At 44.0% G+C, this 21253-nt stretch overlaps 1 protein-coding gene across 1 annotated transcript in view; it reads left to right on the forward strand.

Annotated features, from left to right (window-relative positions):
- The window catches only part of TADA2A (transcriptional adaptor 2A), a 63459-nt gene extending 52979 nt beyond the window's left edge, over window positions 1-10480 (forward strand). The window contains exons 15-16 of the mRNA XM_087717133.1: window positions 4918-4991; window positions 9940-10480. Of these exons, the coding sequence (XP_087573259.1) occupies window positions 4918-4991; window positions 9940-10125 (260 nt within the window). The 3' untranslated portion in view covers window positions 10126-10480. The remainder of the gene's footprint in view (window positions 1-4917; window positions 4992-9939) is intronic.
- Window positions 10481-21253: the final 10773 nt, after the last annotated feature.

A 21253-nucleotide genomic window follows, 5' to 3' on the forward strand; every position in this document is an offset into this window, starting at 1 on the left:
AACGCCCATAACTGAGTCTGGAATGATTGTTGTACGGGTAGCTGTCAATAGCAATAGCAATAGCAGTAGACTTATATACCGCTTCATAGGGCTTTCAGCCCTCTCTAAGCGGTTTACAGAGAGTCAGCATATTGCCCCCAACAATCTGGGTCCTCATTTTACCCACCTCGGAAGGATGGAAGGCTGAGTCAACCCTGAGCCGGTGGGATTTGAACCGCTGAACTGCTGATCTAGCAGTAACCTGCAGTGCTGCATTTACCCACTGCGCCACCTGGCTCTTGTCAAGTTATAACAGTTCATTTAGTGACCTTTCAAAGTTAACAATGGCACTGACCTGTGAATTGTGTGACATAAGTGACTTAGGACCGTTTTTCACACTTGCGACAAACTCAATGGGGAAACCAGATTCACTTAACAACCGTGTTACTAACAACAACTGCAGGGATTCACTTCACAACGGTGGCAAGATAGGTCGTAAAGTGGGGCCGAAAATTCACTTAACAATTGTCTCACTTAGCAAATTTTGACTCAATTGTGGTTGTAAATTGAGGACTACCTCTAAATCATGACGGTCATTAAGTGGGTCGTCATGAGATCGCACCCAATTTACAACTTTTTTTTTTGCAATGGTTGTGAAGCAAATAACGCAGTCAGTAAGCAAACACCATAGTCGTTAAGCAAATCCATTGTCCCCGATGGGATATTTTTTGCTGGAAACTGGAAGCGGCCAGGAGACTCTGAAAACAGCCATAAATGCCGGCCAGTTGCCAAGCACCCAAAATGTGATCATGTGGCCACAGGGAGTTGGCCATCAGAAATGCAAATCTGTCATGAGCAGCCCTGGGGAGGTCCGTTGTAACTCCAAAGAGACTCCAAGCGACCGGTCATAAGTCAAGGATTACCTTGTACCAGCAGTCCTCAACTTATAACTGTTTGTTTGGTGAACATTCAGTTATAATAGTTCTGAACAAAGTGACTTATAACCATTTTTTACACTTGTTGCAACACCCCTATGGTCACATGATCAGAATTCAGATGATTGGCATCTGGCTCATACTTACGACGGTTGCCGTGTCCCAGGATCACGTGATCATCGTTTGCGACCGTCTGACAAGCAGACTCCATGGGGAAGCCATAGTCACTTCACAACCAGGTTACTAATTTAACAATTCGCTTCACAACAGTGGCAAGAAGGTCGTAAAATGGGCAAAACGGACTTTTAACAACTGTCTCCCAGCAATGGAAATATTGGATTCAGTTGGGGTTGTTAAGCTGAGGACTGCCTATAACTTGGTGGGGCTTCATTGCTATAAATAAATGCTTGGAAATATAGACTCCTGTCCAGGAAGGAATTCTTAGACCAGGGACGTCCAAAGTTGACAACTTTAAAACCTGGGGGTTGAAGTCCAGAAGGCTTAAAGTTGCCAAGGTGGACACCTCTGTCTTATAGACCCTCATAGATCAGCAGCGCTTCGCTTAAAAAATTTCTGTACGGACCTGCCTCAGCTATCGTCCGGGAAAGCATGACTCTTGAAACAGACAGTATTTCAAAAGACATTTTTACCAACAGAAGTGATTTTTGCAGAGACGTCAGGCGGAGTCTAAAAGATTCCGGCGTAAAGCGTTACGCTAATTTCCCCCATTCAACCAGTGCCCTGTGTCCACCAATAGCCAATACAATGGCACAAGGGTGTTATTGAGAACCCCGAGGTGGATGGTGATAATAGGTCATCCTTCTGATGCTGAGGCCTTGAGTAACAGGCTGGAACTAATTGGCGGGGGATCCATCCTGATGGCCAGTCCGAGGGGTGGCATTCAGCCGGTTTGGGCCGGTTCAGGTGAACCAGATGTTAGTGTTACACCCAGTTTCGGTGAACCGGTAGTTCCCACAACCAGCTGGCCCCGCCCCACTTTCCCCTCCCCTTCCAGGAGTCCCCACGTTGCCCTAGTGCAGGGAAGCCTCCTACGCCCAAAACGGGCCGCAGAATGGTGCAGCGCAAGGTGGTATGGCGTGTGGGATGTGTGTGGAGCGCAAAGCGTGTGCTCACCAAACTCGTTGTTAGACCATTTGCATCCCACCACTGCCAGTCCCCCTCCTTATTTCCCCTGCGGTTATAGCAAAAGCACTCAAAGCAATCAGCCCCAAGAAGCATCCCCCGCCCCACCCCCTTCGGAATGGCAGCAACACTTCCAACAATCAAGTCCCGTCCCCCCCCCCAATTCCATGACTCTTCCCAATTTTCATAATTTAAACTCGGGATCTTCCTCCGCCTTTCAAGTAGGGATCTGCTCCTGTAAAGCTCCCGCTTGTTGCTTCTTGTTCTATCCTTGTTCTATCTAGATGTTGTGGATAGAATTGAACTACTCCCTCTCCCATGGAACAGCCCATCCATGGAAGGGAAGATTGCGATCGTGCTGCATGTTTAAATCCCACGGGATCCTGTTGAATTCTCTAGATTGCTATCAAAATGCAGAGGCATACAGCAGAAGGCAAACCTGTCCATTACTGAATTCTCCTCTTTCTACTGCAGGAGACTTCTCCTTGGGTAAAGAGATAGTCCTCGACTTACAGCCATTTGTTTAGTGACCGTTTGATATTACCACAGCACTGAGGAAAGTTGTCAGGGTCCCAAATAGCCTCTGAAATTAAATCAGAGTCCAAGGCAAAGTCTTGCTCAAAGTTACAGTTTATGAAGAGAGCCATGTTGGCACATCAGTGAAAACCCGAATGTGAAAGCTTCCGGTTTTCCCCACCCAGTTGAAAGTTCAAGATCTTGGTCCCACACCCACAAGTCCATCACATGGTCCAATCTCCCACTGCCATGCTGGCAGTTCCACCCTTTCAGTTCCGGTCAGGTGCAGAGCTGCAGAGACAAAGGATGACCTTGGCTTTCTAGAAGGAATTTTGTTTTGGCTACACAGCATCTAACTCCGTACAATCCCCCCTCCCATTTTCCCATAATAGAAAAGGAAGAGTAGAATAATAGAAAGTGGGGCAGGCCAAAGATCCAAAAGAAAAGATGGCTACAAGCCTGACAAAAGTGACTTATGGCCGTTTTTCATACTTAGAACCAATTGCCACATCCACATGGTCAAAATTCAGATGCTTGGCAACTGGCTCACATTTATGACATTTGCATTGTCCTGGGTCATGTGATCGACTCTTGCGCCCTTTTGTCTGACCAGCAAAGTCAGGGGGAAAACAGAGGCACTTAGACTCAACAGCTGGCTAACTCAACAGCTGCAGTGATTCATTTAACAACTGTAAAGTGGGACAAACCTCACTTAACAACTGTCTTGCTTAGCAAGACAAGACATTTCGGGCTCAATTGGGGTTGCAAGTTGAGGACTACCCGTATGGTAGAGCAACGTTTTCTTGCCAGGGTTAGAGATGGCAGGGCCAAATAGGGCCCGGGCACCCCCTTTTTCCTACCAGGCTGCCAAAAGAAACTTGATCTGATTTCTTAATTATTAGTGTCTTTGGAACAGACCTGGACGTTATGGTCCCTGGGGAACATCTGGCCCTCCTGGGCCCTTGCTTTTATTTTGAAAGTGCTTTTATTTTTCAATTTACATGCGTGCATGCGTGCATTCCTTAAACTGATCAAGGAGAGATTCAAATCTAGAAATTTTCTGACAGTGAGAACAATCAACCAACGGAACAGAAGTTGCCTTCAGAAGTTGTGGGAACTTTACGCGGACACTATACCTGTATTCTACCTGCAGATTAAGCAATTGGACTGCCATTTGTCAGAAATGGCGTAGGGTCTCCCGCTTGGGCAGGCGTTTGGACTGGGTCCGTGATGGCGAACCTATGGCACGCATGCTCAAAGTGGCATGCAAAGCCATGTCGCCCAGCACACGCGGCTTTGCCTGCTTGTCTTTCTGGTTTGTCTTGCGAGTGCATGCACGCGCAATAATCAGCTGTCCTTTGTCCGTGTGGCAGTGCCAAAAACCAGTGTGTGCATGCGCGTCGGCCAGCTGATTATCGGGTGTGCATGCACGCCAGAACCCGGAAGTTCAGCTTTTCCAGAGCGTAGTCCCTTGGCGCATGCCGAAAACCGGCCTGTGCATGTGTGCCGGCCAGGTGATTGTTGGGCAGGCAGGCATGTTAGAAATCGGAAGTTTGGCTTTTCCAAAGCGTGGCGCTGACGAGTGCGCGCACAACGTTTCTGTGCAACGTTTCTGTTCACCATCACTAGACTAGGTGATCTACATGGTCCCTTCCAACTCTGTTAATCTATTTTATCTATCTTATCATTCCTCTGCAGGCTCACAGCCCTATTGATTCAGCCCTCCACAACAGTTGCAGTTGCTCATGCAGCCCCCTTGGGAAAATCAGTTGCCCACCCCTGCATTGGAAGGCAACCCAGAATCACAGATTACTTAGCAATAGCATGTAGACTTACACACCGCTTCATAGTGCTTTACAGCCTTCTTGGAGCCTTTTACAAAGTCAACCTATTCCCCCCCCCCCCCCCCGGTAATCTGGAGTCTCATTTCACCAACATTGGAAGGATGGAAGGCTGAGCCCAACCTTGAGACGGTCAGGATTGAACTCCTGGCAGGGAGCAGAGTTAGCCTGCAATACTGCACGCTAACCACTAGCTCACCACGGCTCCCATTTACTGGCAATTAATGGCATTCAGGTTTGTCCATTGCCAAACAGCAAGAGGCTGCTTTGATGAAAAACATTGGGTTTCTTCTCCGCATGGATGCATTAGTGATTCTAGTTGCACACCCCAAGGTTAACATTTGATGGGCCTCTCAGGACAGGGCCAGGTTGACCTGACCCCTTTTTAACTCTCTCACCTCTCTGCCTGCCCCTTCGGCACCCATGTGGAAAATAACTGTGAGAGCTTCTTCTCCAAACCCTGACTCCTCCTAACCAGAGCTGGTTGTCTTACCTGTCCACAGGTAGAAGAAGTGCCCCTCCGTTGAACCTCACCGGTCTCCCTGGAACGGAAAAGCTGAACGAGAAGGAAAAAGAGGTAACGGAGATTCAGAGACTGGTTGCAAAGACCCTCATGTTAAATTACCATTTTTTCAGAGTATAAGACGCACCCTAAAAGAGGGTGAAAATTTGGGTTTGTCTTATACACGGAATGTAGCCCTGCCCACCCACCGGCCACCATGCAATTTACCTCCTTGCAGCAAACAGAGAAAATGGGGCTTGCAGAGGGGGCAATAGGCTATGCCAATCCTTGCAGCCTGAAACAGCTGATGATCGGGAGGCCCCTGCTGAAATTGAAAGTGAAACTTGCTGTTTGCTGCATGGAGGTAAATTGCTGGGAGGCAGAGACAGATATTTTTTTCTTCTGCTAATCAGGCTGTTTGTTGCAAGGAGGCAAGTCAATAACTATAAATGCCTATAGAATGTTCAAACTATCAGACTTATTTTTTAAAGACTGCTTTATTATCATTATAGACAACAGCAAAGTGAAGAAGCTTTTAAAATAAATGCTTGATCTGAAGAGGCCCAGTGCTATTGTATTTTCTTTTAAATAGCAGAGAATAGTGTATACTTTCAGAAAGCCACATCAATTTTAACAACATCTGTACAAGTATAGTCTGAAATGTAACACCACAAACAGTGTATATCTTCTCTGCTGTTTGCTGCAAGGAGGAAAATTACTGGGAGGCAGAGGTAGATTCCCCCCCCCCCTCTTATTTTCCTCTTCAAAAGCTACATGCGTCTTATATTTTGGAGCGTCTTATACTCTGAAAAATACGGCACTATTGGTGTCATTAAGACCGTGTGGATTGTACCTCATCAAAGTGTTTGTGGCCCCAAATTCCTGCATTGACTGACAGTTATGCAAATATGGGGAATATGCTGCCTATTTCCTGCTGATGTAATCTTTTCCATCACTATTTCATAGGAAACCACCATTGCTTGTTGAGATCGGCCTGCAAATGTGGGTCAGCTGAAATGCTGGCATTGACTGATGTGGTTTGTGCCATTAGCCCTAATCACACAATACCTGTGTGGATAAGTGGCCACTGGAAATGCCATATCTAGGAACACGTAAAGGCCTAAATATTTTCCCTGCCACCCTCATATAAACTCAGTTATTTTTATTTTTCAAAGACCCACAGCGGAATTAGGAGAAATGAATTTCTTGTGTACCAATGGGCAAGAATGTAGATTTTATAATAGAGAAATGGTGTCAGGGTTCCAAATAGCATCCAAAATTAAATCAGAGTCCGAGGCAAAAGATTCCTCAAAGTTCCAATTTATTAAAAGAGCCATGTTGGCAAATCTGGGAAAACCCCAATCTGAAAGCTTCCCGGTTTTCCCCACCCAGTTGAAAGTTCACGATTTTACCCCAACACCCACAAGTTCATCACATGGCCCAAACTTCCACTGCCACAAAGACAGATTTTTCCCATCCAGTTCCAGCCAGGTGCAGAGACAAAGATGACCTTCAGTTTCTAAGAAGAATGTTGTTATGGCTACATATCAGCCAACTCCGTACAATCCCCCCCCTCCCATTTTCCCACAATAGAAAGTAGACAGTAGAAAGTGTGGCAGGCCTGAAGTCCAAAAGAAAAGATGGCTTGCAGGCATGACAAATAACCTTTAACAATATTGAAAGCGTCTCTCAACTCCCTGATAATTCCTGAATAGAAGCCCTTTAGGACAGTGTTTCTCAACTTGGCCACTTAAAGGTGGATGGACTTCAACTCCCAGAATTCCCCAGCCAAAGCAAATTCCATGAGGCAAAAGAATATTCTAGAACAGCGTTTCTCAACCTTGGGTACTTTAATATGGATGGATTTCAACTCCCAGAATTTCCAGCATGGCTGGCAGGGGAAGTCCACCCATCTTCAAGCGGCCAAAGTTGAGAAACGCTGCCTTAAGATAATGAGATGGGCATATTTTGGGTTATTTCTCTTCCTTCTTCTCAAAAAAAAAAAAAAAAAAGGAAGAGACTTAGCTGCCTTTCCCCCCTAAATCTCCCAAACTTTCAAGACAAATTCAGCTGATATTTTTCATGTCTCTGAGTATCATGTGAACGTTCTTCATCTATAACGTTCTTGTAGCCTTGACGGAAACTTCATTCTCCTTGGTGTTTACACTTTTGTTCTGCTGGGTTAGAGCATTTTCTTATTAGTATAAAGCAGGGGTGTCAAACTCAAGGCCCAGGGGCTGGATCTGGCCCGTAGGATGCTTAGATCTGGCCCATGGGGCCACCCTGGAAACAGCGAAGTGGTGCCTCTGCCAGCAAAAACGGAGCTCGGGAGGGCTGTGTGCTGTCCTCGCAAGCTTTGTTTTAGCTGGTAGAGGGTTGCAGGAGGCCGTCCCAGCCGAAAACGGAGCTCATGAGGGCTGTGCGTGGCCCCCCCTGAGCTCCATTTTCACTGGCAGAGAGTTGCAGGAGACCATCCCAGCCGAAAACGGAGCTCAGGACCCAGTGGCGGGATACAACCGGTACGCCCCGGTATGGGCGTACCGGTGCCTGCTGGGAGCACCAGGTTCCGATACGGTGCTCTGAAGGGCCCACCCGTCCTCCCTACCTGAATTTGAGCCGATCGGGGCTTTCGCGCATGGAGTGTACGGCGCCTGTGCGACGCTCCGCCGAGCAGCTGGAGCATCACAGGCGGTAAGTACACATGCGTGCACTGTACCACTTGCAACGGGATCCAGAACCCACCACTGTCAGGACCCCACTTTCACTAGCAGAATGCTCAGGCCACCTCAGGCGCCCCTCCGTGAGTGATGTCTTGCAGGCCGCACCCATCCTGGCCCTCCGAGGTCAAACATAACCCCGATGTGGCCCTCAGTGAAATCGAGTTTTGACACTCCTGGTGTAAATGGAGAAAAGTGGGCAGTCGGTGTCTCCACCGCAGTCATTATAGCCCTGGGAACTTAAGAAGAGAGTTAGAGATTTGAGTATCTGCTGGTACTATTTTGGCATTACTAAGGTGAAGGGCAGATTTCATAAGCTCCTATTTCAGCCTCCAGAAGACGCAGAGGGCTTGTCATCTAATTAATGTCTAGCATGTAAGCCTGCTGTCTGCACACCTCATTCCACAAATAATCCCAAAATTGCTTTTTCAAAAGGCAACTAGACTTGGTGTGGGTTATTTTTTTTCTCTCTTGAAGAGGTTTCGCTTCTCATCCAAGCAGCTTCTTTAGTTCTGATTGAATGGTGGGGAATGGAAGGAAGACTGCAGGAAATATCAGTCCTTCCATTCCCCACCATTCAGCCAGAACTGAAGAAGCTTCTTTGATGGCAAGCGAAATGTTTTCAAGGAGAAAAACCAAGGAAGTCCAGTTGCTTCTTGAAAAAGCACCTTTGGGACAACCATGGCCTGGATGACTGAGAATCTCCATAGACCAGTGTTTTTCAACCTTGGCAACTTGAAGATGTCTGGACTTCAACTCCCAGAATTCCCCAGCCAGCATTCGCTGGCTGGGGAATTCTGGGAGTTGAAGTCCAGACATCTTCAAGTTGCCAAGGTTGAAAAACACTGCGTATAGACATTCCACAGTGACTGCCCAGAGCCAGGTTTATGAAAAGGTACCAAAAAGGACTGACTGATCTTACTGTTGGTGTGTGTGTGCGTGTGTGTGTGTGAAGAGGTGGCCTGATTGGCACCTGTCAGTCATCCTGTGTTAGGCACCGCTAGGTCTCTTGAGTTAGAACGCCTAGCTGTATTGGAAGCGAATTTTCCTACACAGCCAATTTTGGAAAAAATAGAATTTCTGGCTGTTATGGAGACCAGATGTTTTGAATATGGGAATGTGTGTATTGCAGCAATTGTTAAGTGAATGTCACAGTCATAAAGCAAAAGCCACAGTCTTATGCAGACCCATTATTAACTATGGGACATTTTTGTCAGAAACCAGAAGTAAATGCCACTTTCCAACAAAAATGTCATAAATTGTGGTCATGTGACCGCAGGGTGCTGCAAATGACCATGAATGCGACCTCCTTGCCGAGTGCACCCAATGCAATCATGGGGAAGGGATGATGCTGGCTGGGGAATTCTGGAAGTTGAAGTCCACACATATCTTTTTAAGTAGTCAAGGTTGAGAATCATTGATCTGGAACGAATATCGATGAGTTATTAAGCAGATGCAGTCTTACTGAAATTGGGAGGAAGTGAAGAGGAGAGGGTGACAATGCTGGCTTGGGAATTCTGGGAGTTGAAGTCCACCCATATCTTGAAGTTGTTCAGGTTGAGAATCATCAGTCTAAAACGAATATCAATGAATTATTAAGCAGATGCAGTCTTACTGAAATTGGGAGAAAGGGAGTAAGTGGATATGGTTCCACCACAAAACCGCGTTCGACTAAAGCGCGCTCAACGAAACCGCGTACCTGACGTCATCACAGTGCGATGAAAAAAGCACGCTGTGAGCGCTAAAGCTAAAATTAACCCCTAAACCTAACCCCCCGAAACCTAACCCTAAACCTAACCCTAAACCTAACCCTTAACCTAACGCTAAACCTAACCCTAACCCTTAACCTAAACCTAACCCTTAACCTAACCCTAAACCTAACCCTAACCGTTAACCTAACCCTAAACCTAACCCTAACCCTTAACCTAAACCTAACCCTTACCTTAACTTGAATCGGCTTGCTTTCAAAGCGCTTTTTAAAGCGCCCATTTTTCTCCGCGGTCGCTGTTGTCGCGCTGATGATGATGCCAGCGACGCTCTTTAATTGGGCGTGCTTTAGTGGACCGCGGTTTTGTCGTGCCACGAGTGGATATAGGAGAGGGTGACGAGGTTGGCTTGGGAATCCTGGGAGTTGAAGTCCACAAATCTTAAAATTTGCTAAAGTTGAGAAACACTGAGGTAGAATGAACATCGAGGGGTTATTAAGCAGATGCAGCCTCGGTGAAGGTGGGAAACAGGAAGAAAACGAAGAAGAACGGGTGATGTGTGCGTAGGACACATGACTAACCGGATGTGCTTTCTCCTAGCTCTGTCAAATCGTACGGTTGGTCCCGGGAGCATACTTAGAGTACAAAGCCGCTTTAGTCAACGAGTGCCACAAACAAGGAGGCCTCAGGCTTGCCCAGGCCCGAGCCCTGATCAAGATAGATGTGAACAAGACCAGGAAGATCTACGATTTCCTCATCCGAGAAGGATCCATCACCAAGGCCTAGTAGAAAAAAAAAATCAGAAACTTTTTGTGGGGGTGGGTGGGAAAACTTTTGCACCTTGTGCTTTTGAAGCAAAGATTGGGGTTTCGTTGCAAGATAAAGACAGATGTCTTCGCAAACTTCATTTACATTTCCTCGGTTCTTTTTAACTCTGGTGTATAACGATTTGTGTGCCCTGTGCTGCTATGAACTTTTTTGGAAAGAATGGTAAGATATGTAATCTATTAATAAAATATGAGTGGGTAGCGTGTTTCTTGCACTTCTGGTAGCTCTAAGAGAGAAGCGTGGAAGATTTTTGCTTCAGTGCTACCGGTGGCATAAGTATAGGCCTGAAACACTTCACACTCGCTTCTTGAAACACATTTTTGTGCTCGGCTTTTGTGTGGGTTTTTGTGTGGGAGAACCGGCAGAAAAATTCCTCTTCATTTTTTTCACAAGAGGCTCCATGAATGCTAGGAGGAGATAAAGACCTTCACCGCCTGCTCGTGTTACCCATTCTAAAATTACAACATTCAGAAGGAGGGAGGGATTTTCAGCTCAGGATGGATGGAGCGGAATAATTATCAATCACTTCTCTTTCATGTATCTAAATTCTGCATCAAGGATTCAAACATTAGGTGCGTGTAGGGTGTATTTGGAGGAGCTGAACTGGGAGTGTCCGTGAGGTTTAGGAAATTGAGAGCACGAGTTTTGAGAAAGGGATTGACTTACAGAAGAAACTTTGGCTAAGTATTTTTTTATTTTTTTATTGGATTTATATTGCTGCCTATTCACCCATGGTGACTCAAGGCAGCTTACAGAATATAAAACCACATTTAAAACAATAAAAACTAACAAAAAGAGTCCTATATATATATAAGCCAAATGCCACTCACACATGATCACGAAATCTCCAGAACCGTAAAGCCTACAAACTTGAAATTTGGCACTTATGTTCCTCTTGGCTTCTAGGTGCTTGCTAAGAAAGGATTTTTCAAAATGACTATCAGATCATTAGTATTTCTTATACAGTAATTAACATGCTCTGATGCTAATGGTTACAGTTCTGCTCCCCCTCCCCACCTGAAAAGAACTCTGTTCCAACTGCCAGTTGCCTCACATTCCATTACCTCAGTTCCAACTGGCAGATGTTCTACTCCTTCGCTCCGGAGAAGTCTATGGCTCTTCACAGTACTAAACATCGGTACCTCACCAAAATGTCTACGCCTTCCACCTATGGAACTGCTTCTAGAATCAAGGTGGCGGGAGAAATATTCCCTTATGAGTTTCAATCACTGACCACCACTGAGCCAACGGATTGAACTGGAGTGAACAGGATTTCTCCTACATTGCCCGATCACATAGTTTCATCACGAAGCACGGGTATCCAGCTAGTAAATTAATATAGTACACTAACAAAATCACCTCCCGCCCGGGCAACAGCAGATAACACAAGCCATTTAATGGGCTCCATCCTGCTCTGGGTTCTCCAGGCCTGCTGGCAAAACCAGGTTTTCAGCACCTTCTGGAAGAGTATTAGAGTGGGGGCCATTCTGATCTCTGGGGGAATGATGTTCCAGAGAGAGGGAGCCACCACGGAGAAGGCCCTTCTGGGTCCCACTAGGTGAATCTCCCTCTGGGATGGAACCCACAATATTCCCTGCCTCCCTGCTCTGATGGGTCGGCAAGAGATACATAATATACACCCCAAAGCACTTTACAGCCCTCTCTAAGCAGTTTAAAGAGTCAGCATGTCCTCATTTGACTGACCTCAGAAGGATGAAAGGCTGAGTCAACCTTGAGCCCTGTCAAGTTCAAACTCCAGCCTGTGAGCAGAGTTAGCCTGCAGTGCAGCATTCTAACCACAGCGCCACCAGGGAACAAAATGTCTTCGGATGTATGAAGAAAACCATGAAGCTCTGACTTGCAAGAAAGCAACCAAGCTCAGAGAGCTTCAAGGGCCCCACAGTTCAGTCCTGAGCTACAAATGTTATCATTTGTTAGAATAACAGAGTTGGAAGGGACCTTGGAGGTCTTCTAGTCCAACCCTCTGCCTAGGCAGGAAGCCCTACCCTTCAGACAAATGGTTATCCAACATCATCTTAAAAACTTCCATTATTGAAGCGTTCACAGCTTCTGGAGGCAAATTGTTCCGCAGATTAATTGTTCTAACTGTCAGGAAATTTCTCCTCAGTTCTAAGTTGCTTCTCTCCTTGATTAGTTTCCACCCATTGCTTCTTGTCCTGCCCTCAGGTGCCTTGAAGAATAGTTTGACTCCCTTTTTTGTGGCAGCCCCTGAGATATTGGGACCCTGCTATCATGTCTCCCCAATTCTTTTCATTAAACTAGACATACCCAGTTCCTGCAACCGTTCTTCATATGTTTTAGTCTCCAGTCTCCTAATCCTCTTTGTTGCTCTTCTCTGCACTCTTTCCAGAGTCTCCACATCTTTTCTACATCATGGTGACCAAAACTGAATGCTGTATTCCAAGTGTGGCCTCACCTTATAAAGTGGTATTAACCCTTCGCGTGATCTTGATTCTATCCCTCTGTTTATGCAGCCTAGAACTGTGTTGGCGTTTTTGGCAGCTGCTGCACACGGCTGGCTCCTATTTAAATGGTTTTCCACTAGGACTCCAAGATCCCTTTCACAGTTACTACTATTGAGCAAGGTACCACCTATACTGTACCTGTGCATTTCGTTTTTCTTGCATAAATGTAGAACCTTATTTTTTTCACCATTAGTTTTCATTTTGTTGGATAGCGCCCAATGTTTAAGTTCATATAGCAATAGCAATAGCAGTAGACTTATATACCGCTTCATAGGCCTTTCAGGCCTCTCTAAGCGGTTTACAGAGAGTCAGCATATTGCCCCCAACAATCTGGGTCCTCATTTTACCCACCTCGGAAGGATGGAAGGCTGAGTCAACCCTGAGCCGGTGAGATTTGAACCGCTGACCTGCTGATCTAGCAGTAGCCTGCAGTGCTGCTTTTAACCACTGCGCCACCTTGGCTCAGCGATTGTTTTGTGATGGGCATGTTGAAGACATTTTAGACTTCAAAATGGATGTGTGTATTTTGGGCTATGAAAAGTAAAAACTTGTCAAATGATAACCCTGCAGGCCCTGTGTTATATTCCCTAATAGCACTTCAGGGAGTAATAAGGGAGCCTTGTCGTTAGGAAGTATGTCCTACTTTCCAAAAAGTAACAATCAGCAGTTCGGTTGGTGAAACTTCTAAAAAGGAACATGGCATAGCAACAATTCTACCTCTTATTATGCTGCGCTTGGGATTAAGCATTAAAATCCATCCAGAACAAAATACAGGTAATGCCAATCCACAATTGGGACCAGAATAGATCTTGCTAAGCAAGATGGTTGTTAAGTGAGTTACGCCCAATATTATGACCGATGGTTGTTAAGTGAACCATGCATAGTCATTAAGTGAATCCAGCTTTCCCCGTTGACTTTGGCTGTGGAAGCCACCTGGGAAGGTTGCAAATGGCGATCATGCGACCCCCCAGGACATTGCAACAGTTGTAAAGTATATGTCGGTTGCCCAGAAGAGTCACTAAATGAACAACTGTAAGTTGAGGACTACCTTTAAAGCACAGGACTTACTGGAAAAGCCTCTTTTTTGATTGACAGCACTGTGTCAACTCTTGAGTTTTAAAATTCACGGTTGAACTGTATTAAAATCCCAATATTGTAAGATGGACTGGCAAGTTGTTTTTTTTTAAATGGCAGCAGAAAACCTGTGTATTCCAATCAGAAAACCAGCCACAAATGAGTCCAGGATAAGCAGAGGGAGTCTTCCCTTTTACCTTGTTACATTAAGATGCTTTTCGACATCAAAAGTTTCTCTATGACATCACGATTGGTGCAAACACAGGCTCCCAAGGAAAGATGGCACCATTCTAAATATATCCCTGTGCCACTCAAATCCATGCAATGGGTATAAATCCAGCCATTGTATGTTTTCAAAGGCATGGTGAGAAAGGAACACCTGTTCTATGTTATCCTCTTTATGTGCCTCTTAAAAGGCAGAGCCAGACTCACTACAGCAGGGGTTTCCAATGTAGGCAACTTTAAGACCTGTGGACTTCAACTCCCAGAATTCCTCAGACAGCTTTGCTATTCTATTCCATATTCTATTCTATTCTATTCTATTCTATTCTATTCCATATTCTATTCTATTCCATTCCATTCCATTCCGTATTCTATTCTGTTCCATTCCATTCCATATTCTATTCTATTCCATTCCATTCCATTCTATATTCTATTCCATTCTATTCCATTCCATTCCATATTCTATTCTATTCCATTCAATTCCATATTCTATTCTATTCCATTCCATTCTATATTCTATTCTATTCCATTCCATTCCGTATTCTATTCTATTCCATTCAATTCCATATTCTATTCTATTCTATTCTATTCCATTCCATTCCATTCTATATTCTATATTCTATTCCATTCCATATTCTATTCTATTCCATTCAATTCCATATTCTATTATATTCTATTCTATTCCATTCCATTCTATATTCTATTCTATTCCATTCCATATTCTATTCTATTCCATTCCACATTCTATTCCATTCCACATTCTATTCTATTCCATTCCATTCCATATTCTATTCTATTCCATTCCATATTCTATTGTATTCCATTCCATTCCATTCCATATTCTATTCTATTCCATTCCTTATTCTATTCCATTCAATTCTGTTCCCTATTCCGTTCCTTATTCTATTCTATTCTATTCTATTCTATTCTATTCTATTCTATTCTATATAAAGTATTAATGCCTGGGACATTGTAAACAGCCCGAAGGTGGTTCTGCCCAACAGTTGGCAGAGTACTATTTTATGAAATTAGCTTTGCTGGCTGAGGAATTCTGGGAGTTGAAGTCCACAGGTCTTAAAGTTGCCTAGATTGGAGACTCCTGCACTAAAGTATGTCTCCTGGCAGATAATGGCTGGGTTCAGGCAACAGTGAACCATGAAGATAACCATAAAAATAAAGAGAGTCAGTTCAATTAAGACACCGGGTTAGAAACCAGGAGACTGTGAGTTCTAGTTCTGCATTAGACATGAAAGCCAAATGGATGACTTTGAGCCAATCACCATGAGACCGTGAGTTCTAGTCCCATTTTAGGCATGAAAATTAGCGGGATGACTTTGGGCCAATCGCCAGGAGATTTGTGAGTTCTAGTTCTGGGTTAAGCATGAAAACCAGTTGGGTGACTGGGCCCATCACCAGGAGATTGTGAGTTCTAGTTCTGTTTTAAGCATGAAAACCAGCTGGGTGACTTGGCCCATCGCCAGGAGATGTGAGTTCTAGTTCTGTCTTAAGCATGAAAGCTAACTGGAGGACTTTGGGCCAATCACCAGGAGACTGGGAGTTCTGGCTGGGTGATTTTAGGCTAGCCACTGGTTGTGGGTGGTTGTGGGGAAAATAGGAGGAGGAAGGAGTTTTAGGTATGTTTACCAACTTGAGTTATTTATAAAAATAATAAAGGTGGGATAATAAATAGGCAGACGGCTACCAGTCAGAAGTCACCATAAAAAACTTCTTAATCTCACTGTGCATGGACAGACTCAGTCACAGTTTCAACTGGGAAACTATTAGCACTTTACACCAAGCCAAATCCAAACATGATAAGGAATTCCTGGGAGCATGGTGTCCAATAAATCAACCATCGCTAGACACAAAGTGATAAACCACATTTACATACCGTTCAAAAGAGTCAATAAGAAAACCTAGGAAAGGAACAAAATCCCCTCCAGCAGCCAACATTCAGATAAGCAGGGATCAATACCAGACAAACAATCAGGCAGAAATCAATAATTAAGGAATCACCAAGAGGGAAAAATCGCATCACTAAAACAGGCAGGGCAAGCTGACCCCACAGTGATGATGACAACATTATATAGTGGGGTATTGAAATCTGCAAGCTAACAACCATACTCAAAAAGCACCAAGAACGCTCCAAAAATATGATATATTGCAATAATATAACTTTATAGTTTTACTTCTTTTATTTAAATATTCCTATTATTTAAAAGCAGCAATGAAGAGCACAGGTAAGCCCTCAACTTATTTTGAGCAGAAAATTGCTGAGAAATTTGTTACGAACTTTCTTGCCAGAGTTCTTAAGTGAATCACTGCAGTTCTTAAATTAATAGCTTCCCCTTTGACTTTGCTTGTTAGAAGTTCACAAAAGGGGATCACATGACCTTGGGACATAGCACCGGTCGTAAGTATGAGTCAGTTGCCTAGCATCCGAAGTTTGATCAGTATGATCACGGGGATCCTTAAAGGTCCTAACTGAAAAACGGTGGTAAGTCACTTTTCTCAGTGCCATTGTAACTTTGAACGGTCACTAAGTGAACTGTTATAAGTCAAGGACTACCTGTACTTTCCTGCATGGTCTGAATAACTCATTTTGAATTCAGAACAGAGCTTGAAATGTTTCTTATTCCAAAGATTTGCATGTTTCCCCCAATGTCCCATTTGCAGTTCACCCTTTTATCCTGTCTAAGCAGAGGGTTGGACTAGAAGACATCCAAGGTCCCTTCCGCTCCATTCCATTCCATATTCTATTCTACTCCATTCCATTCAATTCAATTCCATATTCTATTCTATTCTATTCCATATTCTACTCTATTCTACTCCATTCCATTCCATATTCTATTCTATTCTATTCTATTCCATATTCTATTCTATTCCATTCCATATTCTATTCCATTGCATTCCATTCCATATTCTATTCCATATTCTATTCCTTATTCTATTCCATTCCTTATTCCATTCCTTATTCTATTCTATTCTATTCCATTCCATATTCTATTCTATTCTATTCCATTCCATATTCTATTCTATTCCATTCCATTCCATTCCATTCCATATTCTATTCCTTATTCTATTCCATTCTGTTCCTTATTCCATTCCTTATTCTATTCTATTCTATTCCATTCCATATTCTATTCTATTCTTTTCCTTATTCTATTCTATTCTGTTCCTTATTCCATTCCATATTCTATTCTATTCTATTCTATTCCATTCCATATTCTATTCCTTATTCTATTCCATTCCATTCTGTTCCTTATTCCATTCCTTATTCTATTCTATTCTATTCCATTCCATTCCATATTCTATTCTATTCTATTCCTTATTCTATTCTGTTCCTTATTCCAATCCTTATTCTAGTCTATTCTATTCTATTCTATTCCTTATTCTATTCTATTCTATTCTGTTCCTTATTCCATTCCTTATTCTATTCTATTCTATTCTATTCTATTCCTTATTCTATTCTATTCTATTCTATTCTGTTCCTTATTCCATTCCTTATTCTATTCTATTCCATTCCTTATTCTATTCTATTCTATTCCATTCCATTCCATATTCTATTCCTTATTCTATTCCATTCCATTCCATATTCTATTCTATTCTATTCTATTCTATTCTATTCCTTATTCTATTCTGTTCTGTTCCTTATTCTATTCCTTATTCTATTCTATTCCATTCTATTCCATTCCATTCCATATTCTATTCTATTCTATTCCATTCCTTATTCTATTCTATTCCATTCCATTCCATATTCTATTCCATTCCATTCTGTTCCTTATTCCATTCCTTATTCTATTCTATTCTATTCTATTCTATTCTATTCCATTCTATTCCATATTCTATTCTATTCTATTCTATTCTATTCATATAAAGTATTAATGCCTGGGACATTGTAAACAGTCCGAAAGTGGATCTGCCCAACAGTTGGCAGAGTACTATTTTAATTAGCAAACAAAAATATATTTTCTCCAAATAAATTTGATGCCTCCTAATCCAGAAGTTTCATATTCTCTCTCTCTCTCTCTCTCTCTCTCTCTCTCTCTCTCTCTCTCTCTCTCTCTCTCTCTCTCTCTCTCTCTCTCTCTCTCTCTCTCTCACACACACACACACACACACACACACACACCAGCAGCCAGCAGTGTTATAAAAAGAGAGACGTCTGCAGGATGCAACCATGACTGTCAAAAGCTTCCCACCAAAATAGGAAACAGGACAACTGTTAGATCTGCTGGATTGAAATAACGCAGAGAGCAGCTGGGGAGAATGGAACAAGCCAGCATCTTCCTCGTTTCTCCTGAGCTTTCAGTCTGGGAACCAAGGAACGGCTCTGTTTTTGTGCCTGGTCCTTTGAACGCCTTGTTGTCATGTTGGCTGTGCCTAGCGCTATTTTTACATTCGGAGCTGTAGCCTAAGTAGGAGCACACTGTTAACCCAGCCAAAAAAATAATATGAGATGGAAAAACAAGGAAAGAATGGTTCTCTCTCTCTCTCTCTCTCTCTCTCTCTCTCTCTCTCTCTCTCTCCCTCCCTCCCTCCCTCCCTCCCTCCCTCCCTCCCTCCTCTCTCTCTCTCTCTCTCTCTCTCTCTCTGGCTATTGATGCTTGCAGGAGCCAAGGTGGCGCAGTGGTTAAATGCAGCACTGCAGGCTACTGCTAGATCAGCAGTTCAGCGGTTCAAATCTCACCGGCTCAGGGTTGACTCAGCCTTCCATCCTTCCGAGGTGGGTAAAATGAGGACCCAGATTGTTGGGGGCAATATGCTGACTCTCTGTAAACCGCTTAGAGAGGCCTGAAAGCCCTATGAAGCGGTATATAAGTCCACTGCTATTGCTATTGCTATTGCTTGCTGTGTAACAGTCTCAGTCAGGCACCTGTAGTAATTTCCCCCTCACAATTATGAGATTTAGCTTGAGATCCAGGGGAGGTTCTCACACAGGGGTGGGTTCCTGCCAGTTCTAAGCTCTTCTATAGAAGAGGTTCCACAAATCTACAGTGCTGTTTAGAACCGGTTCCAGCTCCCTCCCCCCGCCCGTCCACACATCATCAAGATGAAGAGCGAGAGGAGGAATTCTGGGAGTTGAAGTCCACAAATCTTAAAGCTGTCAACTTTGAACACCCCTGGGGTTTTTTTTCCTAAAGGGTTAGAGCTGCAAAGGTCTTGTAACTTGACAGCTTTAAGATTTGCGTGCTTCAAATGCCAGAGTTTCTGAGCCAACATTTTGGTTGCTAAGCAAGAGCATTGTTAAGTGAGTTTCACCACATTTTACAAGTTGGCCACGCCCACCCAGTCGCAAGCCACTCCCACAAAGCAGGCCACATCTACAGAATAGGTTCTAAAAAAATTTGAAACCCACCACTGTTCTCACACTAGGTGATGCCACTCTTATTTTCTATGACCGTGTCTTCCAATAATCTGAATAAACACTGCTGAAGTTGTTAGACCTTTCCTATGTCTTGACTGTAATCTCTCTATATAAAAACTTGTGTGTCTGTGTATGTGTATATTTTTCAGCATAACTCTGGAATGCCTTCAGCAATTTCAACCAAACTTGGCACACAGATGAATTACCTTATGGAGAAAAATATTGTTGGGGTAAGACATCCATAAAACCCTCGGTGGGGTGTGGTGGTGTATTTCTATTAAGATACAGCCTGTTGTGCCTTAAAATTGTTTCTACTGTACTGCCGTAAAATGGCTTCTACTGCCGTAAAGTGGCTTCTGCTGTGTCCTGCACAGTGGAGTTGCCATGGTAACGTCTTCATAGTGCTCCACAAGGGGGCTCCCTCTGGTAAGGGGGAAAATCCAACATTAGAAATTACGTTTGTTCCGGACATTTTCCCTCTATAAATAAATACCCAGGCAACACTAGTTTGCTAATAGCAGTTAGAACCGGCCGGTTCTCCGAACTACTCAAAATTTCCGCTACCGGTTCATCAGAACCTGTCAGAACCTGCTGAATTTCCCCCCTGTCCCCCGTGCCCCATTTTGGCTGGCTGGCCCCAGAGTGGGGTGGGAATGGAGATTTTGCAGTATCTTTCCCCACCAAGCCACGCACACAGACCCGGTAGTAAAAAAAAATTGAATTTCACCACTGACGGGGGATCTGTGTGTGGCCCCCTGTACCCCGTTTTCACCCTTCAGCACTCTGCTGGACCGTTTTCAGTGCGTTTTGGGGTTGTTTTTCACGTCGTTTTCAGCCTGTTTTCTGGCCCTTTTTTCACCCGGCAGAGTTCTGCAGGCCATGGAAGGTGAAAATGAGGCACACAGCCCATTTTAGCTGCCAGAGACAGTGCATATTTCCAGCACTCTTCATATTTCCAAGCCAGCCCCATGGGCCAAATTTCAGTGCCCCATGGGCCATATCCAACCTGCATGCCTTGAGTTTGACACCCCAGGATAGACTGTCAGCATATGTGAGGCTCTAATAAAAACCAGAACCAGAGTTTAGCATCCTAGTTGTATTTTCTTCCCTTGTGGACCAGTTCTTACCATATTAACCTGTTCTGACCCCCACCTTGTCCATTCAAAAACGAAAGCCAAACAGAACGTTCAAAGGAATGTTTTTATCAGTCCCGGCTCTTGCTGGCTGCGAGCCCAAAATAAACACAGATAAATGCTCTGGCAAAAGTCCTAACTCATAAACTGCTACAAAACAGGGGTATATCAATCAAGTCACTTATCCAAGTGCTTTTCTCGATGGTTACAGATGAACGGAGAACGTTGACTAGAATAGAAATGGAACGTTGACTTCTGCAACCAGGGCATGGCACCATCAGTCTTTTATCCGCAGGAGGAGATCCTAACGAGCAACAGCTGCTCGTTATCATCTCCTGTGAGTCCTCAATTGTTCCTTATGTCAGTCAGCCCTTCTCCTGCATGCATCCCGAAACAACTCACAGGAGGTTTCTGTGTCAGCCTCTCACTGATCCAAGGCTCAGTCATTACCTGGGGACCAACTAGTCTCTCTGAGCCCTGCTCGGAGTCAGAACCCTATCCAGGGCCCTCCGCCTTCTCCAGGCCTGACTCACAGGGCCCCTCGCTGTCAGAGTCTGATAGCAGCTCCAAAGGTTTCTGCCGAGCCACAACATTAACCTACTATTAGAAATACCTTGAATAAAAATGGAAAAGGGGTCTCTTGATGTGGAGCAAATAATTTTCTAAACTCTTGATGTCAAACACTCTGGAGGAAGGGGGCTTGGTAAAATATTTTTTTAGGCTAAAAGATTGAGAATAACTGGCTGTTTTTGAGGTCCGTGAAGCTTCAAGCTTGCCATCCGACCGGTTTAGCAACATTCAGG

This window comes from Thamnophis sirtalis, unplaced genomic scaffold, assembly GCF_051295495.1.
Source record: "Thamnophis sirtalis isolate CommonGarterSnake01/CBP01778 unplaced genomic scaffold, rThaSir2_p1.2 scaffold_6, whole genome shotgun sequence".
Classification (NCBI taxonomy): domain Eukaryota; kingdom Metazoa; phylum Chordata; class Lepidosauria; order Squamata; family Natricidae; genus Thamnophis; species Thamnophis sirtalis.